This window comes from Rhyacophila brunnea, unplaced genomic scaffold (genome assembly GCF_057557595.1).
Source record: "Rhyacophila brunnea isolate RB1 unplaced genomic scaffold, BYU_Rbru_1.0 scaffold_3, whole genome shotgun sequence".
NCBI classification, from domain to species: Eukaryota; Metazoa; Arthropoda; class Insecta; order Trichoptera; family Rhyacophilidae; genus Rhyacophila; species Rhyacophila brunnea.
Genome location: NW_028232965.1, coordinates 24,688,623 through 24,716,392, shown reverse-complemented (window position 1 = coordinate 24,716,392; position 27,770 = coordinate 24,688,623). Strand labels below are relative to the sequence as shown.

General features: G+C 31.7%; 2 protein-coding genes across 2 annotated transcripts; one reads left to right on the top strand and one right to left on the bottom strand.

The window, feature by feature from the left end:
• Positions 1–775: 775 nt before the first annotated feature.
• Positions 776–27,084, bottom strand: LOC147068099 (calcium uptake protein 1 homolog, mitochondrial-like). The gene is made up of 11 exons (XM_085953090.1): positions 26,832–27,084; positions 24,745–24,985; positions 23,695–23,833; positions 22,292–22,451; positions 20,585–20,622; positions 18,019–18,133; positions 11,792–11,952; positions 11,560–11,695; positions 3,008–3,113; positions 2,701–2,918; positions 776–1,478 (listed from the first exon to the last, which is right to left on the bottom strand). Exons 2-11 carry the CDS (start codon positions 24,981–24,983, stop codon positions 1,324–1,326), a joined length of 1,467 nt encoding a protein of 488 aa, XP_085809216.1. The 5' UTR covers positions 24,984–24,985; positions 26,832–27,084; the 3' UTR covers positions 776–1,323.
• Positions 13,318–17,469, top strand: LOC147068100 (carbohydrate sulfotransferase 11-like). The gene is made up of 3 exons (XM_085953091.1): positions 13,318–14,880; positions 15,532–15,796; positions 16,057–17,469. Exons 1-3 carry the CDS (start codon positions 14,662–14,664, stop codon positions 16,776–16,778), a joined length of 1,206 nt encoding a protein of 401 aa, XP_085809217.1. The 5' UTR covers positions 13,318–14,661; the 3' UTR covers positions 16,779–17,469.
• Positions 27,085–27,770: the final 686 nt, after the last annotated feature.

Sequence of the window (27,770 nt, the reverse complement as noted above, 5' to 3'; positions counted from 1 at the left end):
GAAGTGTATAAATAAGTTATTAGTTATTGTCGTTTAGAATCGACTGTCACATTGACAAACGTCCTAGTGTATTATGATATTATTATACACAGAAGAAGTTTACTTACTTTGATCGTCACATCCAATTATTAATAACACAGAACCACTAAATCAGATGAATTCCAAGGTCTCCAAGATACGTTAAAATAATCTGAAACTAAGAATACTCCGACAAGTGAACACGACAGATGCATCAGTATGAGCACTATATAGACAATGACAGGTCATCCATAGACAACGAGAGGGGCGGAAAGGTAGGACCAGTCGTGAATGTATGGCTGAACTCATCGTCAACGTTAACTGTTAACAGATATAAAAGAAGACGTGGTGTTTTTTCTTGATGTGTTAGTTTGGGTTTGTTATCAAGATTTTTAAAAATGTGTCTATGAGGCTCAAAATCTATGAATTGAAAGCGACAACAATATAATTTTTACACCTTTAAGTTCATCATATTATATTGAAGAGCTCTTCAGTTTTATTTTATTTACTTGATATTATCTAATTAACACCTTTAATTTGTTATTTATGTACTGTAATTTACAATTTCATCACTTTTTTAGGTTCGAAAGGCTCGATCCTGGCAAACAAACTTTAGAGCACACTAAATGTAAAGCCTGCTGCAAAAGAATCTGCAATGGGGCTGCAATTCATTTAGGCTTTTTTCAACATCCTTGATATTGCTCCTCTTCAAGATTTCAATACAGAGACAAAATATTATGTAAATAAAACACGACAATTCAAAATCAAAAGTTTATTTTTAGTAAATGCTTAGTATTCTATAAAAATTTATTTGGTATCCGATTTATAAATGTTAATAACAAACATGAAAATGGAATATAACTTGAAAAATCAATCATAAAAATTTTGTTAGTCATTTCTGGCAAAAGTCAATATAATGTATGTTTGAATAAATAGTCTACCTTATAATTATGAAAATAGATTCATTTGCAATAAAGCGATATAGCTCTGTTGCAGTGCTTTATTATGTTATACATATTTATCTTGAAAATGGTTACAACAATTTTCAAGCAAAGAAGGAAATGATGAATATTAAATCTACGCAGTCACATATAGGTATTATGTTCGTATATCTAATATTATCGTGGGGAATAATTCTTATTGTACATTTCATAAACAAGTATTAAATAAAACCACCCTCTTATAATGAGACGCAGGAATATAAATAGATACCCATGGAAATAATCAATGAAAATAACTTAATGTTTTTTAAGTAGAAAGAGTTTCAAATTCTACGCAGCATTAATAATACAAACACACAAGCTTTTAAAAATCAAGAAGTGCAGGTTTGGTATCTTTGGCGCATTTCATTATAGAGTGTATTAATTTGACAAAGCCGGTATCCTTAGGCTTTTCTAATCCACGTAGCAATCTATTTTTCATCACGGCAACAAATTCACGGTTACTCAGTTGCCCGTCCACTGAAAACAAAATAATTTACATATATCGTCGCCGTAGATGTCAAGATAGCTAAGCCACAAATTTGGCGAAAATGAGTAAAGTACACAAAAGCATTTTAAAATCATCAAAGATGCAGTGGTCAATGGATTTAAGCCACAAAACTCTTTTAACTACATTTTTTGTACATTTCAATATTCAGTGGTCAAGAGATATAACACACATAACTTCTAAGATACTATTTTTTTAGTTATTTGTACAAAATAATAAAAAGATAACACCACAAAGTATATTCTATGTCGAAAGTTTCACCTTTTCTTTGAGTGCCTGTTTCTCAACAATATGATTTTGTGGACTGGCTCCCTTGACATCTACGGCGACGATATGTAAATAAATTAAATACCTATCTACTTTAAAAAACGATTTTTAATAAAAATATTCAGGATGCATGTAAAATAACACTAACACGAGAATGGCAATATTTATAATTATATTTTGCCGGTCATCAAGAAAGATATAAAGGTAAATATATCACCGTTCTCACTCCGAGTGAAGCGCATGGGTCTCCACAGAATGAAGGTTAACTTAACAGATTTTTTATGGGAATAGTTGTTACCAGAGGCGTGTTTCCCTAACGTAACATGATGGAACCGATTCGTGAGAAAAATTAAAAGGGAGTCTCCAAAGAGTTAAAACCTGCCACCCAGATAATTAAATTATATTGAAATTTGAAAAAAGGTTCACAAAACAAAAAATTGTGCCCCCTATGTAAATTTGCATCTTTGATATTGATTTTGTTTCAATTAACTTGTAGATATTTACGAATGCACCTATAAATATTACACAATTAACGTAGATAATAAAAATTTTAAATTGTTTGAATGCATTGATTTATTTGGAAAATTTTAATTAGATGTTCATTTTTTATCGTAGGGGGCTCAAAATCAGTCAGTGCGTCGAGCTTCTACGTCACTAAACGCGCCACAGGTTGTTGACCACTAACTGAAACCATTATTCGGTCGTGGCTTTAAAACACAAATTGAAATAACATATGAATCGTATGGTACAAAAAATATCTTTCCACATACCATCGTTTCTAACATACATAAGTGCTTTTGCATTATATTAGAAATTAATAATGACGATTTTCACGTGCTACACATTTTTGCATATCTTCTAATATATCATGTATAACAGATATTTGAATGAAAAATCTGTACATTGCTGTTGAAAATATAAACTTACAGTTTTCATCAAAGATAGTGAATACTACGTTGATGACATGTGAGCTGAGATCTACATGGGCGACAGTTCGAGCAACGTGTTTCAGGGTCGGTTGATCAATTGATGCTCCAGCTATATGGTAAAAAGTGAGAGCCGTGTCCACGTCATTGATGTTATTAAGAAAATGAAAGAACTTCAGATAGTCATCTCTAGAAATCCCAATTCCATGATCACGGAACCTAAAAAAAAGACATCACTGTGTGAGTCACTTACTAATATTATAAGAGAACAAATGAAAATAAATTAGTTATCAGATACTTTCACATACATTTTTTTAACTCTTTTCAGCATACGGGCTTTTTTCTTTTGCGGATATCCTGCATACGCCAATAAAAGTTCTGCAAAATCAGCTTCCGTTATGTGACCATTCTCATCTGCAAAATATTACGGCGGTATTTAAAACATAAATCAGAGGCAATGAAAAAATGATGCATAGAATCATTTATATCTAATTTCATATTGAAAAATGGTGTCACGAAAATTGTCAATAGTGCACGCTATGGAAAAATGATCTCGGTACCCCAAATCGAAGAACATGACGTAATGTATAATATGTAGTTATAACTGGAAAAGCCACATCACACACCATGAGAAAAACAATGGAACTTTTGAGAGTTGTTCCCTGGTCGTTTCATTTCCCATTTTGGTGACATGCCCAGATTTCTTTCTGTGGTACTTGAAAGGGACATTTTATGTGAGCAAGCCATAGACATTGGGCCACCTTTAGGTCATTTGCCAAGAAATCAAGGTTTTAAGGATCGAAATGTTGAAGGCAGTGATGGAAAATCCCATAAAGGGCTAGAAGAGTCGACCCCGGCCACTTGCCCAATATATTTTTCGGAATTGGTTAATAAACGTATTTTTAAAAAGTGTTTTTTAATTATCATATTAAAAAATAAAACAGTAGTATTTAATACAACCATGTTAACATTATTATAAACTAATCAGAATGTAAATTACTATCAAAATTAGGCTCTATATTACGACCGTACACCCTGGATAAACGTCAGATTTCTATATTCAATACTTGAAAGCATCTAAGCGAGATTTTTTGAGCATAGACAATCATCGAAAAAACCGCTATTATATGGCTTCAACGCTATTATAAGCGTAGACAATAAGTAAAAATATAAAAATCATTTACAATGTAAGTATAAAATTCAAACATTTTAAATTAACAAAATTCGCCGTTTTCAAAAATCAGTATAGCATAATAGAGTTCGCCAATGCATTTCATAAAATTTAAATAATTATAAAGTAACCTAAGACATTCGTGCACACACCAAAGCGAATTATTCGCCAATCAAGCTCGTATTGGCTTACGGGAAAGAGCACGCGACGTTCAGATTTCGGAAGGGAATTAAGTTATTATCTTACAAAGTTCAATATGGAGCGCTGCGATTGTTTGACGTTTCGGTATCGAGCATTCAAATAATATATCAATAATTTTATATTATCATTGATACAATTATTTGCTCCGACACTGCCATCCATTCGCATTTACCACGTCAAAATAACCCAAAAAAAGCATCCGCATCGATATGGAAGGTCCGGTCAAAAGAGTCTCAAAAAATAGCCAAATATATGACAAATTGATGGCATTCGTTGTATCTTTTGATCCCCTGCGTGAATCAATGTTACGTTTGTTCATTAACAACAGGTAAGTAGGGAGCATTACAGCGGCATTGGCTTTTTTTGAGACTCTTTTGACCGGACCTTCCGTACCGATGGCGGGTGCTTTTTTCGGGATATTTTTACGGGGTACTTGGTGAATATTCGCGTTGGTTTGTGCGAGCCTTAAACCTTCATGTTAACTAAACGACATTGTTATAATTTCTTTAATGGCTTTAATTTACTCTTTGATTAGTGATTGTTCTTATAAGATTGTAATATTTATATCCATAGTCAGTATTCCGTATTAACGCATAACCGAGAAAATTAAGATTTAAAAAAAATACGAGGTTAGTTTGGTATAATATTTAATATGAAAGATAACACGCTTCATGCATATTTATGATATGTATATTATGCCGAAAGGTAAGTTTTAAGTAGGAAAAGTGGCATTTTAATGAAAACCAGTGACGTTTAATTTCAATCAGTGTGAGCCGTTTTATCGAGGCTATTTGACCGGGCCATTTGTTTGTGGAAGCGAAATGTTAAATATCATAAACTGGAGCCTGTTTTATTTATTATACATTTAATTAAATGAATACAAATTAAATACGGAATACTGACTATGGATAAATATTATTATCTTATAAAAACAATCACTAATCAAAGAGTAAATAAGAACAATTCAAGCCATTTTCACTCGTATTTCTTATTTTATTGATTAAATTTGAGTCGAAATTATCTGAAATAATAACAATATCGTTTAGTTTACACGGCAAAATTTTATATAAAAAATATTGTTATCTATAACGTTATTTTGAAAAATGTTCCTTATTTTCGCATACTTACCTACTTTTTTAGAGCGTTTTTAGACAAAGGTTTAACGGCCCACGTGCTCGTCGTAGGTCAAAATTGAGTTTTTATCGTATTTTCAAACCATGATCCTGGACACTCCTTAAACGTTGTAGATAATCTATTTATATAATTTTAAAGCCTTATTATCCTTTATAGTTATTTTAAACATTTGATGACTGCATAAAGTATTTTTGTTACAAAAAATAGTATTCTTTTAAACCTCTCGCTCTAATGTTTTAGAATATAGTCATATTTCGGTACATAACTGTGCAGTGGTGTTAAGATTTTTTACATTTATTAATTTTTAAACGCATTTATAAAACCATTAGTATAATTTATTACGAGATAATTTTTGTAAAATATTCACGATAAAAAATTATATTGATAATCTCTGTGATCCCAAATTTGACAAGAATTAGGCATTTTATTATTAAAAAAATCGGCAAGATTAACACATTTGAAGATGATTCTAAAGATATTTATTATAAGCTATGTCTTTGACCATTCAAGTGTGATAAACATCTTATGAATAATGATTGCTTTATAATAATTATTGACCTAAAAATAAGGTAGTGTTTTTTTGAAATACGCCATTTCTTTTGGCATTCCCCAGTAATTAAGCTACAACATACGGCCGTAGCCATAAATTGACAAACTATAATTAAAGTAGGGAGTAAAATGATATTGACGCACGTGTTTGAACATGTGCCGTTTAAAAAAAAATAAAAAAAAATTCGGTAAGGTACATGTTCAAACACGCGCGTTAACATAATTTTACTCCCTACTTTAATTATAGTTTGTCAATTTATGGCTACGGCCGTATGTTGTAGCTTAATCACTGGGCAATGCCAAAAGAAATGGCGTATTTCAAAAAAACACTACCTTATTCTTAGGTCAATAATTATTATAAAGCAATCATTATTCATAAGATGTTTATCACACTTGAATGATCAAAGACATAGCTTATAATAAATATCTTTAAAATCATCTTCAAATGTGTTAATCTTGCCGATTTTTTAAATAATAAAATGCCTAATTCTTGTCAAATTCGGGATCACAGAGATTATTAATATAATTTTTTATCGTGAATATTTTACAAAAATTATCTCGTAATAAATTATACTAATGGTTTTATAAATGCGTTTAAAAATTAATAAATGTAAAAAATCTTAACACCACTGCACAGTTATGTACCGAAATATGACTATATTCTAAAACATTAGAGCGAGAGGTTTAAAAGAATACTATTTTATGTAACAAAAATACTTTATGCAGTCATCAAATGTTTAAAATAACTATAAAGGATAATAAGGCTTCAAAATTATATAAATAGATTATCTACAACGTTTAAGGAGTGTCCAGGATCATGGTTTGAAAATACAATAAAAACTCAATTTTGACCTTCGACGAGCATGTCCCCCCTTAAGCACGAGTGTCTTTGTGTCAAAGGTTACTTTATAATTATTTAAATTTTATGAAATGCATTGGCGAACTCTAATATGCTATACTGATTTTTGAAAACGGCGAATTTTATTAGGTAATTGAAAATGTTTGAATTTTATTCGTTGTAAAAGATTTTTATATTTGTTCTTATTGTCTACGCTTATAATAGCGTTGAAGCCATATAATAGCAATTTTTCCTATGATTGTCTATGCTCAAAAAGTGTCGCTTAGATGCTTTAAAATATTGACTAAAAAAATCTGACGTTTCTCTGCGGTGTACTCTCGGTAAATTGAGCCCAAAATTAAAAGTGTAGCACGTAACCTAACTTTTTTCAATTAAGTAGTTAATAAATTAGTCATAGATAGGATGCAATGTCACACTCGACAGATGTATCGACAGAGAGAATCTTAAACATTTGTACCATCATTTTCATGTTGATTATACTGTACTAACTGTGCGTGACTCAGTACACGGGGACATTTTTAGTAGGTATTGAAGAAAACTTCAGATCTATCCTATCGTAAAATTATAAAAACACTTTTAATTATTAATGTACACAAAATAAACAAACATAGTCAGATCCAAAGAGTATTTTATAATCTGTAAATTATTAGTTCAATTAGAAATCTCTCATTGACTGTGAGAATTTGTATGGCTGGTTAGATTTTCGGAAAATATACATTTTTTTAAAACCTTGTTGGATCCTTAGAAGATTGTATGGACCTCCCCAGGGTGGAGTTTGTATTAACAGATTTTTGTTTTTACGAGAAATCGATGTTAGCCACTTGCTCAACCTATCAGGTCCATACTCTGACTCTAAACATACATTGAAAAACAACATGTGTATTTTTTGCCAGACCCAGGATTCGAACCTGAAATCCACGACATTATAAGCTGACGCGTTATCTGCTCGGCCATCATTGCCGTCACATACATACCTAACTGATGATATTATAATATAATTTTTTACTATTAATAAAATGGTATATGATTCATTATGTTATACATAAAAAACACTCACGCAAGGTTTAAGAGAATTTTAACCCTTAGACTGCGTATGGCATGTAAACATGCCATAGACTTTATCTCGTATTTTCGACCAAACTAGAAAGAGACAGTTGTGGGTATATGCTTTAAAAATTAGTTCAAACCTTTAGGTAGACATATCAGGCAACAGATCATAAAAATGTCAAGTAAAACACAAGGAAATATATTTTTGAAAAGAACACTCGTTATTCAGTCATTTGAATCGCGCGCCATTACGAAGACGTGTGCACTCGACGCGTCACCAGGGTTATCAAATCAAAACATTGGTCATGGCATCGAAAAGCGTGCATCGATATTATTTTTATTGACTTTTTAATTAATTATTACGATTACGTTAGTGTTATGTATTTTTTGTGTGTGATTTGAAGTGATTTGTGATCTCGATAGAAAAATTTTTACGATTTGTTTTTAGTGTTTTTGGTCATTATAAATATATGTGAAATAATTATTTCACCGGCCAAAATGTCACTACCACACAATATTACCGAAGAAGTCATGCTGGATCCAGACTCTGATTTTGATGTAAGTGAAGATGAATTCGACGTTGGCGAAGTCATTGAAAACGTAGACCATACACAACCTGATGAAATTCCAAGTACTTCAACCAATACATCTTCTGACAATCTAACTTCTTGGACATCCGGACCCTTTATTCCGGTCATACATGAGTTTGATGGCAATTCATCAGGTAATCAATCTTCTTTGACAGAACACTGCACAGAACTTGATTTTTTTGAACATTTTTTAAATCAAGATATCATGAGTAAAATTGTCCTTGAGACAAATAAATTCTATCATACTGTAGTTAAAAAACGAGATTTAACTCAAAAATCTCGATTCCATAAATGGGTAGATACATCTATCGAAGAAATGTATTTATTTATTACTGTTACTATGTTGATGACGAGAAATCGTCATCTTACCATAGAAGAACATTGGTCAACAGACCCGGAACTTTACAGTTCCATTTTCGGAAAAACAATGACTCGAGACCGATATCAAATTTTACTCAGCATGCTGCATTTTTCTGATCCTGAAACTCAAATTCCCGGTATTAAGTTACACAAAATCAAACTCTTGGTAGACCATACGCGAAATATTTTCAAACAGACAATGAAGCCTTTTGAAAATGTATGCATTGACGAAAGTATTATTGTTTTCAAAGGGCGTCTCATGTTTAAACAATATCTTCCAATGAAACGACATAGGTTTGGTATAAAAATGTTCGTTTTAGTTGACGTATTGACTGGTTACGTATTAGATTTTATAATATACTGTGGAGAACAGACAGACTTGACTGACGAATATGGTCTTGGAATTTCGGGGGCGGTTGTAACCACATTGCTCAAAGATTACGTAGGCAAAGGCCATAACCTTTGGGTAGATAATTGGTATACTAGCCCAGCTTTGTTCGAACACTTGCACAACACACGAACAAATGCATGTGGAACTGTTCGTAAAACGAGAAAAAATATGCCACAGTTCAAAAAATTGAAGAAAGGGCAATCGGAATCACAACATCGCGGACCTTTATTGGCGTTGAAGTGGCATGATAAACGCGACATTCACATGCTCACAACTATACATGATGATGCTTTTGCGCCAACGGGTAAAACCAATAGAAAGACAGGTGAACCTGTTAATAAACCCAAGTGTGTGATTGATTACAATAAGAATATGGGAGCCGTGGACAAAACAGACATGATGTTAGCAAGCCTGAACTGCCTCAGAAAAAGCATTAAGTGGTACAAAAAAGTTGCTTTTCATATTTTTGATTTATATTTATTAAATTCCCATACGATGTTCAAAAGTGTTACAAAAAGAAAGATTAGTTTGGCGGACTTTCAATTAAATATTATTAAACAGTCACTAAGTAAATACAAACTGTCCAACGAAGTAAATTCACAAACTCACGCACAACCATCTACGCGCACTACATCAAAAGACATTGCAAAACATATGCCGACTTTATTGAAAGGAACACACATTACGTCAAACATTTGCAGAAGATGCTATGTGTGCTATCATTCGACGAAAACCCCAAAGAAAAGGCGTATGTCGCGATACATGTGCTCCGAATGTAACGTGACATTGTGCGTAGTTCCATGTTTTGCGGCTTATCATGCACCTGGTATATTTTAGTTTGTGTTATTTATTTTAAAAACTGTTGCTTCTCAAGGAAAAATATTTTATCGACGCACAGCTCTCCAGTAAATTGGTATGTCTTTATCTTTGTTCATTGTTCCATTTTTTATATTTACATTATTATAATGTGTAATAATTTATAATTTTTATGTGCCACGAACTGTGTTAGCTCATTTTACATGGTCGTTTTTTGCCTGGCGACTTCTTTCGACAGGCCCTTTGTAAAGCCGACGGCGCCTCATAAAGTATAATAGTATTTTAGCCTTGGGTAATTATTTTTATTGATTTATTCTCCAAAACATCCTAATGTGTCATGATGACGAACATTATTTTATGGCGACGAAAATAAATATAGCTTCAAGATTTGAAGGGGTAATAAAATTTGAGTTTACGACTTACCAAGTGCGATAACGCCGATAACCCACTGATGATTGAACAAATGTGATTTTTTAGTCATAGACCGTAACTAACTCCGGCAGCATGTACCCAGCCCTGTGCATTACAAATACAAGCGCGGCAAATCGCTTGGTAGTATGTGTTGAAACTGTGTATGTGAACACTGGACGGCCGCCATATTGACCGCGCGGTCAAATCTTAGATATTTTTTCGCGTCTTCATTTTCTTCGATTTATTTTAGTGAGAATGTCACGAATATAGCTTATTTCTTGGTGCATTTGGAATAACTGATATATAGTTCATCTAGTAATCTATTTTTTAATTTTGGAATCGATCTGTTTTAGCTGTAGTGACCGTTTTAACAGATCAGTTGACTGAAAATAAATTCCCGCGAAAATGGCTCGCAGCGAAAGGGTTAAAAACTAACCTGCACCATCTGCAAATTGTATTCAATTATGATTTGGTAACAAATTCAATGAAATCATATACGTATGAATGATAAGGTTAAGTGTGCACATTTTGTCGGTTCTTAACAACCTACCTCCACCCTTCGCCACTGCCTACTATAGAATGGTTGGCAACACAGATTTATATGTCAATTTTCAAAATAGGTGTTCTATTAATACTATTCCTATAATATAATAATGTAGGTTGGGAGTACTTATTTGCTTTAGTAAACAAAATTATGTATAAGTTCATGTGGAAATGTCAGATTATAATAATTATAACCAATTAAAAAAAAATATATATATAATATACTAGTAGGTACCTATTATTTCATGTGGTTCTATTATTATAATTTTCATACAAACCAGTGGTTCGCCAAAAAAATCGTTTCATAAATTTATTCTACATTATTGAAAGACATTACATAAATTCTTCAACGCGTCATGACACACTGCATATAGCAAAGCAGAGGCCGGGGTATAGAAATATACTTAACATTAAGGGGGGTCTGTAGTAAGCGATGGGTATATTGCTGCCCAGCTGACAATTCTCAATTAGATCTATTAATTGAGTTAGCATTTACTAGGTAAAATTAAAATATAAATTATATTAAATTCTCTCAATTAGACAGATCATTAGTATTTAAGTTAACATATTATTATTATGGTTAGATGTCAAAATTTACAATTGACTCATGTTTTATGTAAAATGAATATGCGGCGGAGTGCCATGAGGTGGTGTGCAACTAAATTCATAGCAGTCAAAATAGAATGGACTCTGTACAATATTTGCTTATAAGAACATTTCGATAGCGGCAAGGAAAAATTCAAACCTGCTTGTAAATACATCACTAATTCATGATTATTGTTACACACCTGGACTTTTTCTCATGAATTCTAAAGATAAGATCTCTCTCTGCAACTGTTGTTGGAAGTCTAAAAATTTCTCTATAGTCAGCTTCTGGTTCATGCTAGGTCCAAAAAAGTATGTCGTCAATGCTGAATTAACACCCTAGAATAATTTGAAAAGATTTAATATTAATTGCTATAAATACATTAAATGTTTATCTTGGATTCATTAGTTTATAAATTGGATGTAGTCAGTCACCTTGAAGGTATTTCCGGTATTAGCATGATCACGATGGCGAGACCCGATGCTCGTCTGCTGGCGAATGAGTGTGGCCACCTTCTCGAATTCCTCAGAGTCCACGTCACCATCGCCGTTCAAATCAAACATCCTGAAAGCTATTTCAAAGTGGCGCCTCGAGGCTAGAAGACACAATTTTAAAATCATTTGAATTAATAATATATATAGATTTGTTACTATTGCCCAAAGTGTGGGTTTCAAACTGGCTTTTGATCAGGAGCACATTTATAATCATGATGGAACGGCGAACACTGAAACTTCCACAATTTTAGGGAATGGAAATAATATACATTCAATGTTACAATTTGTTACTTGTTTTTTAGTGAGTAAACACAGTTTTTCCATGGTTAATAAATTAGCAAAATTGTGCAAAGATCATTTTTTTTATTAGTATATAATACAGAAACTTATAAATTAGAATTTACAAAATTTAGGAAGGGAAATTTTAGTGAGGTTTTTTTTTCCAAGAACTTAACATTTTGAGGATGAAAGTTTGTGTATTTCACCTAGGACAGTGGTCGGCAAACCGCAGCTCGCGAGTCACATGCGGCTCTTTGGCCCCTTGAGTGAGGCTCTGCCACAAATTCCCTCTGCCCTATTTGACATGGCTACAAAGAAGAAGCAAAGAAAGACGGAAGACAAAAATCGTGAATTTAAAGTTGAATGGACCGAGACTTTCACATTTATTCAAAACTTAAATGGCCTGCCTACCGACATGTATTATTTGTCGGGAAAAATTGGCGCATAACAAGAAGTCAAATTTTGAGAGACACTTTACAACTAAACACGCCCTGTCACGTCATTTAACACTAAATATCCTGTCGGTGATGCAAGGAAGAAAGCAGTAGAGGAACTTTAGAAGAGTCAAGAAAAATCAAGTTCCGTATTTAATTACTGAATACAATCTTCCAACAATGTTAATAGTAGTGCAAGTTTTGTGGTTAGTAAAGAGATTTCTAAGAGAGGAAATCAAGAGTAAATTGAGAAGTCGTCTTATTGATGATAACCTGGAATCGTGCTTAAAATTAAAAACAACAACATGCAAACTTGACTTCCCAAACTTGACTTCCCAAACTTTCCAAGGAGATGCAACACCATTATTCACATTGAGGGTTTGTCAGTCATTGTCATGATTTAATTTTATGGATACCACTTTCAATTTAATGTTTATCGATAAAAAAATCATTATTACGTATGATATCAAGATTTATTAAGTTAATAAAGAGTGTACACCTACATTTATTATATAATTTATGTTTAAGAAATTTGGCTCTCAAAAGAAGTCGAAATCGTTGTACTGTTGATATTTGGCTCTGTTGACTAATGAGTATGCCGACCACTAACCTAGGATAATAAATCTTACCTAATAATTTTATTATCTTAAATACACAAATATACTTTATATTGTCATACTTAATAATATGAAATAAAGATTTTTATATATATGTATAAAAACTTTTTTTTTTTTAAATATTCTTTTTTTATCAAAATTTTGTTGTAGGTGCACTCGGATGTACCTAAAATCTTGCAATGTTGCAATGGATGTTTAAAAAGTTGTAACACACAAAATAAAGGCAAACTATGCAATAAATTAACTGCAACAAGGCAAACTTAGTGGCTAAAAAATCTAATAGACAGGTTCGGTGCCAACACAATCACTAACCCATTGAAGGCAGATTTAAAAGGAGAAAAAAGTGGATCAACAACCAGAATAAGTTTTGTAGTCAATTTGACAAGAGTTTACTAAAACTGCTACAATTTTTATTATATCATGTTTAATTTCAATATTTTGTTAAACCTTCGTACGTATTGAAGCACTTCAATTTATACTTTTTAAATATGGTGTAAAGTTTTAAAAATCCAAAAATTAAAAATAAAACATTTTACAACGGGTTAATTTGAAAAATTAAATTTTTAAAAAAAGTAATCGTCATGAATATATCTGAACTCATTTTTGTACGGCAGGTAAAAAGAAGAAGAAAAACTGCATGTAGTAGGTTTATTTAAAGAAATTAAAATCGGCACATTTTTTCTTTCAAATAAAACAATGATGTTAAAAATTGGATACATTATAATATTGCAGCCTCTTTTCATGGACATACACATACCTAGACCCCTACCTACTTACCCATATCTAATATATTATATAAACCGATTGAAAACATTTTAAGAACAATATTATATTTCCATGGAAAATATATTTTTTTACCTTTACAACACTAGAGAAGAATTGTTGTTTTGAACCTACAGAAAATCAATACATGTTGACATGCTCAGTAGAAATTAGCAGGAGGCATGGGTAATAATAGCCGATGTTTATGTTGGCTATATAAGTGAATAGGGACTAAATTTTAATGCTCAGCCAAAATAATTGGTTATTATACTGACAAACTATATTTTGTTAGATTTGTAATGGTGGAATGAACAAGAATTTTATTTTAGAAAATGACATATTTTCAGATTACCAATCATTGTGCACCTTTTTCGATCAGCTGTCGAATATATATAACATGTGAAGCTTTCTTACAAAAACATATTTTTTATTAAAATAATTAAAGTTCAATGAAAAATCAAGTTATTGGCTATAATATTCAAAGAAAATTGTTAACATGTGGAGTATGAAAAATATCTATCTAACGTCAATATTTCGGCAAGAGTATTTTTAATATTTTATATAATAGCTACATAAATTAAAGGCTGATAGTTTATCAAAAAATTACACTTTCAAAAGAGATTATTTAAACGTGCCAAAATTTTCACAAAATGAACACGGTAGTCGAATAAATCTGACCTGAATCATCAAAGTGATAGAGATACACGAAAGCGAAATAATGTATGAGATGAATACACGCTGTGTATTTTTATATTGTAAAGAAAAACTGAAACGTGTCAGCAATAAATATTTACATTGCATAGCCAAGACTGGTACATTCTTTTTATGGGTATTAGTTTATATGCTAATTATGAGACTGACCATATTTAGAAATAATAAAACTTCTGAAGCTGCGGAGGAGGGACTATATCCCAGCAATGAAACAGACTTGTGGCAGGTAAATAACAAATTCCTAATTCAATTTAGCACCAATATTTTTACCACAAAATAAACAAATATGTTAAAAATAAATGACAAATATTAAAAAAAAAAAAAAAAAATCCAATTGGGTGTTACAGAAAATAATTGTGTAACATCTTCCACTCAATTATATAAACCTCGTAAAGCCAAAAATTCTTTTTCAGACGACAGTAAAAAACAACATAAAATTAGAAATCAACATTTTTTACATGAACAAAAAGAATAAACTCTATAAAACAAAATGACAATGTCTTGATATATTCGAGATTTCTCCGTTGTTTGTACATGGATTATGTGGTATTTGTGGATTGATTTTTGAAATGATGAGGCTATTATAGGTGTAAGAATCTCACACGTCATATAGATGTACGATATTCAATAATATTAGCATATCAAGAAAAATCTAATTTTTGACAAATTGGGATTTACCAGTTTTACAAGGTAAACCAATAATATTGTATAATTTGACTGAGCAACCTAGTTAGGAGGATACCAGATAGTATACTATATCTCTATGGTGTCGGATGTATACCATGAGCAAGGAATTTTAAGCAAAAGTGGGTATGCCGTTTAATATTATACCGTTTGTTTGATATTCTTTTTTATTGATATTTTTTTAATTTTGTAGCATAAATGGGCAGAACAGTTTGAAGATGAACCGCCAGTTATTGTAAAAAACTATGAAGATTACACAGACTTAGAAATCAGCAAGTTAGCAAAAGAGCATGAGGAAAGAAGAAAGCAAGTGTGGAAGACGTGTAAGAACAGAGGGCTGAGCGAGGCGGGGGAGGCGAACCATTGGGAGTTTTTTATTGCCCCCCAACACAATCTTGTGTGGTGTAATATATTTAAAGCAGCAAGCTCAAGTTGGATGTATAAATTTAACATTCTAGGTGAGTTGTAACAGATTATACTACTAGAAATCTTGTAAATTTGCCAAGTTCACAACATTAATTTATTACTATCATAATATACGCTACCTGCTATCATAACGTAACACAAATAAACTCTTGACTTAAATCAATTTCAAATTTAATACTATTGCCTAGAATTAGAATTTTATTATCAAAGTGTATTTGCAAGGTTAATTGTCTAGCATCTATTAAAAGTATGAGGATACACTCAATATCAATGATATACAATATATTTTTAGGTGGCTATAATGAAGATTTCTTAAAGCGTACACGTGAAACTCCTCTGACCCTCGCCCGAAAGAGGTTTCCGAGGCCATCATTAGATTTTCTGGAATCGAGCCTGCCGAGCTCCATATCATTTCTAACGGTAAGAGAACCTTTCGAAAGATTACTGTCCGCTTACAGAAACAAATTGGAGAGATACCGCCAGAAGTTTTATCGTAAGATGGGGCATGAAATGATAAAAAGATACAGAAATGAAACCGAATTTTTATTTGGAAAAGTAAAAAATTACGGTCCTACGTTTTTCGAATTTGTAAAGTACATCACAGATAATTATAAAAACAAGGGTGCCAATATGAATTTCGATGAACATTGGGTGCCGTATTACCAATTTTGTACCCCGTGTCAGGTTAATTTTACAGTAATAACCAAAGTGGAAACTTTAAAAAGGGATTCGGAATACGTCATTTATCAAGCCGGTCTCGAGAGTCTCCTATTGAAACCGGTGATCGAAAAAAAGCTACGCGTGAAGACTATAATGAATAAAGCTAAAGATGGGAAAAATACAAAATTGCTGCTGAAGAAATACTTTCGTCAATTAGATAAACGAAACTTAGAAGACCTGTTGGAAATATACGGCATTGACTTTGAAATGTTTGGATACAATCCGAAGATATATTATGACATGGTGAGAACGGGAGATATACTGCAACAAACCGATAACAAGCTTTCCGCGTAGATTGAAAACCGTATATTTTTCAATTGGATATTTTTAAAAAATCACACTACGTATCACTTTGTGTGAAACCGAAGTTATTAAATCAAACAGAGCACTTTTAGACATCTATTGTAAGTAACATACTATTTTTTCGATGAATGTTGTAATATTAAATTAACAAAAAAAATTAGATACTTGGGTGACCAAATTATTGTATTTTGGAAATAAAATGAAAGTTATAAAAAAATATATTTCTATGAACTGAATTAAAACTGGCATAAAAATTAGAAATGATTATAAATATTTACATGTTAGTCTATTATACTTGATATTGATTCACACTGTACCTATGACATAATTTTAAAAATATATGTGATTACGTTAAGATATTTAATAAATAAAAGTTTAACGAAAGCTTAAGAATAAATTGTCAGTCCACTCGAAGGATACAATCTGACAATCGACAACAGTTGCATGTTTAAAAATGTTTTAAAAAAACCTTTCAAATAAACACTTGATATTTTATTGTTTTAAGAAAATCTAACTGTGATTATTTCAGAAATGCCAAATTATGTGTCTAAACTTAACCAGTATGCTTGTACAAAATCTATATTTACTAGGATAAACTGTACTTTATTATCGTACAATACGGACTATATTATTCTTCATAAATGTGCAAACCTATTTAATGATCAATAAAACATTTGATGTTGAAACTTATATTAATTTTGTTTTATTTTTCAAAACCAATCGTAATGATTCACTTTTACAAATACATAATATTATATGCATTACACTAGTAACAAAGACAAATTTTTGTTATCACACATATTTTTGATTACTTCCAAGATTTTTTGTAAATATAAATAAAAACATGCATACTAACGAAAAAAAATTAGTTTGACCAAAGCTTCTTATCCGAGCAGATGAGCCACTTAAGTATATAAAAAAAATAATAGATCATTTTCTCGCTCGTAAGTTTAGCATATGAGGCTCCAAACGGTGGAGGTTATACTAATACCAGGAATGATAAGCCATTCACCCGATGGTTCTTCTGAATATAAATGCATAAAAAAAATAACATGATTTTTTTGCTAGATGTGGGATAGAGCCTGAATCCATGGCCAGGGACTTGGACTCTATCGACTATGTCGCAATGCAGAAATTACGCTGCAACTTATATGTATTGAAATATACATCGGTATTGACGTTTTGGTCAAACTACACATTTAATATCGTCAAGTGAAAAAATAAAACTTACTGGATAAGACGGTTAGAAGAAATATATAATCCGAAAAAGTAATGAGACCCGCCGATCCGAGTTTGTAAAATATTGAATCACCGTCCAGTTCTAAAACCAATCGACTGTGAACATTCTAAAATGGAAAAAATGGAAACAATCATGAAATGAAGTATTATAAAAATTATAAATGGTGTTAGTCAAAGAAAATCATCGCCCTGCTACCCATAAAGATGTATAAAACACGTTATGTATAATAATAGTGAAAAAGCATTATCACAGAGAAATTATGATCGTAACTTCCTAAATATCTAAACTAAAGCTGAATGGTCGAAGGCTTTCATAAATTAGTAAGAAGAATAATTATTTTGAGATATATGTATGAGATAATGACAATATATATAGTGAATACTGCCACGTTGTCCCCAGATATGGGAAGGTTTTTAATAAAGATTATTTTTCGTATTCACTGCACCGTACTAGAATATTTCAATAAACATTCGATATTCGGTTTTCCCATTCGGCGCATATGGATTCAGGGTTTTAAATCAGAATATTTATTCTTCAAATAAAAAAAATCTAATTGTAAAAAAAACTTGAAAACATACTCCTCTGCATTAAATTGTAAATATTTGATATATTACATTTAGGCGCAAGCTCTAGTTTTTATGAAATAAAAAGTCATTTTAAAAATTCACTAATAAATCACTATTGATAATACAAAAAAATCCTATTTAAAACTTGGTATCGAAATTTAATGACAATAATTACTGTACAAGTCAGGAGGTAAGTGCACAAGATGCAGAAACCAAGACCTAAGTAATAATACGATGTAAAATGTTTGTGTAAACACTGAAATTAATAGCAATCTATATTGAAAGGTAGTAAGAGAACTTTTGTAAAAGAGAATTTATAAAAACCAGAGTAACACTATTATTATACCATTCTAATGTTATGAAATAGAAATTATTACAATCGTTATCAATCTTTGATACTCAAAAAAATATTATTTGTAATAATGGCTATATTGGTTAACTGATACCTTGCACCACATGAATATTGGTAGTTAGTAATGTTAAAAATGACATTTGAATGCTCATCGGCTTTATATCAAGTGCTATTTAATTACTGTGCGTAATCAATAAGTGAACCCCTTACCAATGAAACGTCCATGACGTGAAAATAGATATTATTTAGCATATTAGCTATGAATATTATTGGTGAAATAAAGTCTATAGTGAAAATAAACGGTGCCAAGACAAGAAAACAAGTCAAATATCAGCATCAATGTTGAAATTTATAAGTAACTCAATATAATTCGAAATTCATTACATTAAAACTAAGAATAGAAAAGATGCAAGATGAATGCACTAAAGTCTAGCGGTCTGTTTTATAAAAATAACTTAACTTTCTAACTAACCTAAAAATATTAAAATCATAAAGTTAACCGAGATGTCCTAATGACCTTTCTCGATTGAGACGGGTGTATTTTCAAAAGAGTGTTACATTTGTCAAAACTAATACATTATCGTCAAAATTATTACAGCCTAAATTTTAGTATGTGCTTCTTTCAAATTCACAGTTCTTTATCTGATGTTGATTTAAGGTTTAACTTGATTATCGATTGTAAATTAGGTTAAAGAAAGACGAAATATAGTTACACAATCATATAGTCCCGTTAAAGACATTCATAAATTTACCCATTATGTATATTATATATTGTCAATTTTCTATATGTATTTCAGCATAAAAAAATTCTGTTTTTTTTCTTCATAAAATCCAATAATAAATGATTACTCCATGACTTCTAAAAATGTTTTTAACGCATCTGTTATCAAAAGATGCATATTATTATAAAATGAAATAGTGGTACAATCTGACTGCATTGTGTGGCGAAAACATGGGAAAGCAACGTAAGAATTGCCCCGAGGTATCTCGCACACTGCATATGGAAACAGTAAAATATTGTTTTCTAGATAATAAATAATGCAATTCAAATAATATTATGCCTATTCAACAATTCCAATATATTATCGGTTTTATTTGTAATACGATTACAGCATAAAAATATCATTCAACCAAGCAGAAAAATAGCCGACTATAGGTGAAAAAGCTAACAATAACACTATGTAATTAGTGCGAATACTCTGTTTAAAAAAAGCTTAAGATTTGTAGGAGTAAAATTGTGCTTCAAAATAAAGATAGATAAAGGAGATGTTAGTACCTCGTTGAAGTTCTGTAAAGAAACAAGAGACAGACAGATATAGTTGCCATTATACAATAACAGTGAGAGAATGGTTGTGGTTGTGGTTGTGCTAGTGGCAAAATAAATATTTCCATTTCACAACAGCTCCGACTTCACACATTTTTTAATAGACAAGAAAATATTAGAGAGTTAGAAAGAACTTTTCAGTAAGTTATATATAATGCAAAAACGATGCAACTGGCATTAAAATTATAAACACTTACAGGCAAAACTAGCCAAGGAACATTAATTTTTTAGATAATATGTACATATATAGAGGTGCCACATACGTCAGACGATTCAAATGAATTGATTACATATAAGAACATTTTAAAATCATACCTTGGGATCGTACCGCTTATACTGGTCAAGACCCAAACCTGAGTGAAGAAAAAATACTATTAGAATAACACTACAATATATATTATACAATCATTAGTTTTCAGAATTTTGAAATATATACTTTACTTCATAATGATTATTATTTGAATGATCATTATATAATTGAATTATATCTTAATTTAACAGAGATTATTATGTAAATCCGATTAAAGGAGATTTAAATTTGTAACAATACCATCCCAAAATGATTGAGTGAAAAAAGGCGACTGGTGCAGAATGGGACGACCCGGCGACCGAAGATGAATCGTAAGGAAGAAAAGTCAGAGGAGAGTAATCGTAGAGTATGCCAAATTCCATATGATAAAATTATTCATAATACAGAAAACAAAATACGAATTTATTATAAATTATTTTACCGTCTGGCTGTTTAAGTCCTGGAGTCATTGACCTCAAGAAATCATCGGGAGTCATGAACACCTCATGCTGGTCATGGTGTTGCGCTTGGAGAGTGGCGAAATAGCGAAACACTTTGTCCGGAGTGGAATAGTGACGCATTCGGTTTTCATATTCCATTATCTTTTTATATACATCCACCATATTGCATTTCACCCCAAGTAATCCGTTCCAATCACAAACATATAGTTAGCCAGAAGCATGCAAGGAGAGAATGGAATAAACTGAATTATTCTGTGTATTATTACATGTATGTATGAAGCATAGAAAGACAACCCAACCGTAATACTATCCCATTAAACTCATAAATTGACTTCATGAAGCAGTATGAAATACCCTCTACCGATACATTATATTTGAAGACAAAGGTGAATGAAATGATATAAGATTTAATTTTGATTACTGTACAGTACGTATAGTGCGACTGTTATGTTCTGCCCGATACATCACTACAGTCATCTAGGCAAATTAAAAATTACCCAACTCTTTTAGATACATCTTTAATACCCCACTCCCCTGCTTACTACAAATCCTCAGTATATTTTCAATAGATCTCTATTCCCCGGCCATCACTTCACTACATGGCGGGCTTGTGACTTATTGGCCATAACATGAAAGTCGCTTTTTGGGCATCTATATAATATGCAATAGTTTAGATTGTACATTGCACAATATCAAATGCTTTTTGAGAACTTTATATTATGTATGACATAACTATGAAGTTATGATCTTGCATATATGCAAGTAGAAATTTGAAAGCAAACTTTGTCAAATTCTTATTTTCTCGATATAGAATCCAATATCCAATCAAATATTCCTAAATGAACACAGTTATCAACAAATACGCAAGGACTACCTAGGCCCTAGAAGATAGATATTTTGTTAGTAACAAAATATCTAGTTTGTTAGTAGTCAGTACTGGTATAATAAAGTAGTAACACTGAGACCGTCATAGAAATTGACAGAAACTCCATGCAATTAATTAATCAGAACACAGATTAGCAAACCTAGATTGTAAATAGTTGATTATCCACAGTAATTGAAACACACATAATGTAATAATATGCTGTACAAACAAATCCATGCCTTTTCTGTACATCGGTAGCATAAGACGTTTCCTACACACTGATTTATATAATACCCATATTTAATTTACATCCAAGGAATTGCAGGTTAGTGAAGCTTTTTAGGGTACGTGTTAGTTGCAGCATAATTTACATAGGCCCAAGAATGATGTGACTGATTAAATGTTACCATCCGGTTGCTTCATTCCAGGCGTTATGGCGCGAAGAAAATCATCGGGAGTCATGTACACCTCGTTGGCATCTCCGTACGAAAGCTTGACAGTTGCAAAATATCGAAAGATCTTGTCCGGAGTCGAGTAAGATCTCATACGATTCTCATATTCTATAATCTGTGGTGCCAATTATGAATATCATTTTCCATATTAAACGAAGTGTTACATTCATCAAATTAATAGTAAGTAGGTATGTCTATTTTTGCACAATAGACATGATTTGTATAATTTAAATCTTCTAGACATTCAGTGAATTCGTTTGATACTAATTTATTTGAGAGGCATACAAAATTCCTAAAACATGTTATAATCAGCAATATTTAAAAAAAAAAAAAAAAAAAACCTAAGCTGGTTGATTTCAAATAAAATTACTCTTTCAATATTAGGAGGTAGCTATAAGTATTTAACATAGGTCTAGAATTATTTTTTACAGTTATTAGTGTTATGAGTGGTATATCTTTTTTTCTTTTGACCATGTCAGATCCTAATAGGACCATATCGTCGTTAATTTTCTACAAACACGTATCTCAAAAAACAGAACTTTTCAGGAGAGGCAAATAACAACTTTATTCTCTCAGTTTTTAATTCAGAAATAAATTTTCTTCTATGAAATATCCATTTAGAATAGTTACACATATTTTCATGAAAAATTTTCGTCAATCTATCGCACTATACTTTCGACTGATCAGTCATATTGTCTGAGATACGAGAATGCGTTGCAACTTTACTGTGAGTCATTCCACAATATTACTGCAGTAAACACGTATCTTGACTTACGAGAAGTGCTTCAGTACAATCATCTGTTGGAGTTCAGTATTCTGTATACTTACAAACCCGTAACTCAAGATACGAGTTTATAATATTTATAAGTCTTTTTTTGTGATAAGAGTTTTTTGTCATTGCTTAAATCTATCATGTTATAAAGTATGTTTTGAGATATGTGTTAGTGGAATATGTGCATATTCAAATTCTGAATTCATTGCATGAAATAACTCAAAACTGACAAAAATTGAGATACGTGTTTGTAGAAATTTAACGACGATATGGCCTGCACAGTGTGGAAGTTTGTATTAACAGATTTTTATTTTTACGAGACATGGATATTACCCACTTGCTCAACCTATTACATCCTTACTCTGACTCTAAACAAAAATTGAAAAACAATATCCGTCTTCCAAACCCAGGATTCGAACCTGGGACCCACGACATAAGCTGACACATAAGCCACTCGTCACGGACGTCATGACTGATATATACTCATACATAATCAGCTTATAAACTCTACGATTATATTTATTTACTTAGAATGATTAAAAAAAGTAGTATATAAAATAATAATCATTAATTTGATCTATCCTACCTTCCGATCCCTGAAACCAATATTTTCCCGGCGGTGCTTCTTCTTTTTGGCCTCCGGATCCTCTAATTCGCTTTCTGTTTCACTTAAAGTGCTTTCTTCTGCCGCTGCAGTCACATTTGGAAAGAGGTTATTTTTTAATCTAAAAAAAATCAATACTTGATCAACCAGTCGTTTCTAGTAGTAGAACAGATTAATAAGATTGAAATATGAAAGTCAGTCGCCATAGATAAAAACTATTAAGCCATTTTTTGTTTACGACTTAATGACGGTCAGGGTATAAAATGCAAAAAATATAAATCTGCTGATTATTCTCAAATATTACCAATGCTGATACACGTTTCATTTACGTGACAAACTTAAATGCATATTTCTATTACATATGTACGTAAATATAAAATAATATATTCTTTAACACGTGTTTAAGTGTATCCCATTTTCTTCACACTCGAAAAATGTAAATTTATATAGCCACAGTAATGAGATTTTGAACAGCACCAGTGACAATTGTTTCATTACTGTTACAACAAGAGTGTATGAATTACCATTTAAAACATGATGCAAATTTAATGAGTTTTATTGCAAACCATCCAATCGCCAGCCACTAATGAGAGGTGACAAAGAGATTAAAGAGACACATCATCAAAAAATATTATTAGAAATCGATCACGATATAACAAATTCGCACTCGCCAGGGTCGCTACGAACATGGGTTACCTGTAGTTGGTGAGTTTTATCTTTGATTTGTGATTTAATTGTGATTTTCAATATTTTTGGGCTCCCCCTGATCGTCACACTTTGTCGCAAAATCTTTTACCTCCCTGCATAAATTATGTCACATTTTTAAACTACCCCCCCCCCCATTTGTTCCTACCTAATGTTTTCTTGGAATATTTTATTCTTATATTCGACCATATTGATTTAAAATTATCGAAAAGTATTGAAAGTCTAGTTTTTATTCATATCAATTCATTTGAGGGACTCTTGGCTAATTTTTTTGTTAATAACACTAGTGGCATATTATCACATAGGTAATATAAGTACAAATCTTACCTTTTGTAATCAGCTAGGACGCCTATAACTGTCGCAGCAAATAAAGCGCAGCATGTTTTTGTCAGGGCAGAGTAATGTCTATCATTTTCGTAATAGTAATGCAATTGTTTTTGGGAGACTATGTTTTGACCGTCAGATGAAGTAGCTTTCAAAAGCATCGGTCGGAGAGTCTGAGAACCCCTCGACCACGGATATATTTGCCGACAAAGCCACGTCATACTCTTCATATTGCTCCACATTTCTGAAGTCAAAATAAATTCATGATGAATGAAGATAATGCAATAATCTCATAATAGTGGCGAAGGGTGGAGGTAGACTGTGGAGATCCAACGTAAATAGTGCACACTAAACTTTGCCAGACATACATTTGTTTTCTAAGAATAGTGTTGTCTTAGTTTTTAAAATTAAATAAACTCTGCCTAAAGGAAAACATAATAGATCTTTCATAAAAAATATTCTTCTCTCTATAAAATATATAAAGTTATGCCATTCAATCATACATAATTTTATATATATTATGGATAGAAGAATTTTTAAATGAACTATTATGGTTTGGTTAAGGTAGAGTTTAATTGAACTTTAAAAACTATCTGCAATTTGTATTCTTAGTTCAATGAAAACAAATATGTATTACTGACAAAGCGTGCATTATTTTTGTCGGATCTCCACAGCCTATCTATACTATTATGGTTTGATCTCAGCAGGGTTTAATTAAATTTTAAATACTATCCAATACCTAGAGTTGGGTATTTCCTGAGAAAATCTCAATCTCGAGATTCGGGATTTCCCGAAATGATGAAATTTTGAATTTCCAGAAAAGAATTCTCGAGATATCGGGAAATTTAAAAAAACCTGTAAAAATCCTAAACTCAGTGAAAAAAACAGACAAATTCCAAAAAAATATATTTTTTTTTATTTATGTATTTATGGAAGACAAACAAAATAGAAGTAGGAAAACAAAAATATTTCAAAACATTACTTATTAAAATAGGATTTCAAAAAACACAGACTGTCTATCGCTGCATCTGACAATCGCGTACGCTTTTGATACACAAAATTCAATGATGTTGCAAAAATTGCGCTCATTTTGAGTCGACGTTGGCTTAATTGTGTTAAATGCCCTCATCAGTCTTCGAACGTTTTGTGTTTTCTGTCCACTTTTTTCATATAGAAAATCGTTTTTTCAATTAATTTTTGATAATAAAGAAATCCCGAATCCCGAAAAAAGATTCTCGAGGTCAGGGATTTCCCGAAATGTTAAAAATTTCAATTCTCGAGATTCGGGATTGAAAATCTCAAAAATTTCTCGAGAATTCCCGTCGGGAAATTCCCGAAATCCAACTCTACCAGTACCGTATGCAATTTTTATTGTTGGTTTAATGAAAACAAAAAGATTGCCTATCAAAGCTTAGTGTGCACTTTTTATATCAGAATCCAAGACCTACCTCCACCCTTCGCGACTGCATAACAGCACCTATCATGCCAATATCTGACATTTTCTTTTGTGGTTTCCGAATAGTTATTAATTTGGCAAAAACAACAATTCATTTTATACTCTTTTTGCTAGGTAATTTGTAATTACTTAATAGAGATCTATGTGAAGTGCAAATTGTAGAAAAATCTTAATTGGTTCTTAAATTTTAAGGTGCCTCACCGATTTACAGGTGGATATTCAGTGCACCACTGCATGAGCAGAGAGTAACATTCACTGACATTGCACTGCATCACACTCCCATCAACAATAATGATACCTACAATATAAGCCATAAGGGCTAGGCTATACCTATCACAAAATTATTATTGGAATACGTTAATAATTAACCTTATTTCTAAAATAATCATAGATTTAACAAGATGATAATACTTCCCGATTGTTGGTATTGCTTATTTTATTTTATAGACGTCGGACAAGCAGTAGGAATAGAAATCAGTGATTCAAGTATCTGAGTAATGTAATATAATATAGTAGGTAAGCACTTAATGTAAAATAAATCCTTCCGCAATTGATAAACTATACAATAACAATAATAACTAGTCATAACTGTAAGGCTTTCATGAAGCAGGTCAAGGTAAATAAATTGTCTTACTCTTGAATATTATATTCCAAGTTCACTGCATACAAATATGTCACCAGTATGGAATAAAATCCTCATTCTCCAATGTAATTTAAATTTGAAAATTTAAATGTTTAAAGCCATCACTTCAAAATATCTTCCTCAATTCTTTCACAACACTCCTGCAGGACAACAAATCCAAATAAATAAAATTATCTTTGCTGTGTTTAGATTTAGAATTTTCTACCTTTTCAACTTATTTAGACATTTCATTTTACATCAATGTGGTAAGCACACAAAAATATTATCTTGTACTTGTACATAGCCATGCCTAAAATATAAAATACCCCATAGTTCTTTCTTCAACTCATCAAAATTGCTTCGCAACAAAATAGCCTGACCGATAAGATCATCATTCTCTGCAGGACTAGTCAAATGCGCCCAAAGAGCCACTACACAGAAAAATCATCCAATATCCATATCTGTGTGCATACGGCTTGGCCCCCACAAGGGGAAGGCTGACAGAGCTCTAGCCTGAGCGCCCGGGATTAGGGGAGCCCGGTGTGGTTGGTCGACCAGTTAAGTGAGATAAATACACAACAGAATTTATCACCAATAGTAAAAACAGTCGCTTTAAAGTATTTGGCTGTGGGATGGAATTTGATGTGACAGGTATGATAATTAATATAAGTAATTAGGTAAGGTGAGTCGGGGTAAGTGTGACATAAAATTTAATGAGATGAATTTCAACCTGGTTCATGATGAATAGGTATGTTTTAAACAGTTGAAAACTTTACCATAATATGATCTACAATATCATTACAATTAATATGTACAGAAGGAGCCCACTGTATATCTTACTATAATACGACATTTTAATATTTTTTGATTACTAGTCAGTTTGTTACACTTACCCCAATATTGGGGTAAGTGTAACTAAATTCACCATTATTCCAAAAGTTCTTCAAAACC

Bases quoted from the DNA above. Each gene is read 5' to 3' on its own strand.
- LOC147068100 (XM_085953091.1), top strand. From the start codon at position 14,662: ATGTATGAGATGAATACACGCTGTGTATTTTTATATTGTAAAGAAAAA. The intron at 14,881-15,531 runs GTAAATAACAAA...TTAATTTTGTAG, and splicing joins ATGAAACAGACTTGTGGCAG to CATAAATGGGCAGAACAGTT. The intron at 15,797-16,056 runs GTGAGTTGTAAC...ATATATTTTTAG, and splicing joins GTATAAATTTAACATTCTAG to GTGGCTATAATGAAGATTTC.
- LOC147068099 (XM_085953090.1), bottom strand. From the start codon at position 24,983: ATGTGGAGCAATATGAAGAGTATGACGTGGCTTTGTCGGCAAATATAT. The intron at 3,114-11,559 runs GTGTGTAACAAT...AATATTTTGCAG, and splicing joins ATTCATGAGAAAAAGTCCAG to ATGAGAATGGTCACATAACG. The intron at 2,919-3,007 runs GTATGTGAAAGT...TCTTTTTTTTAG, and splicing joins CTGAAAAGAGTTAAAAAAAT to GTTCCGTGATCATGGAATTG.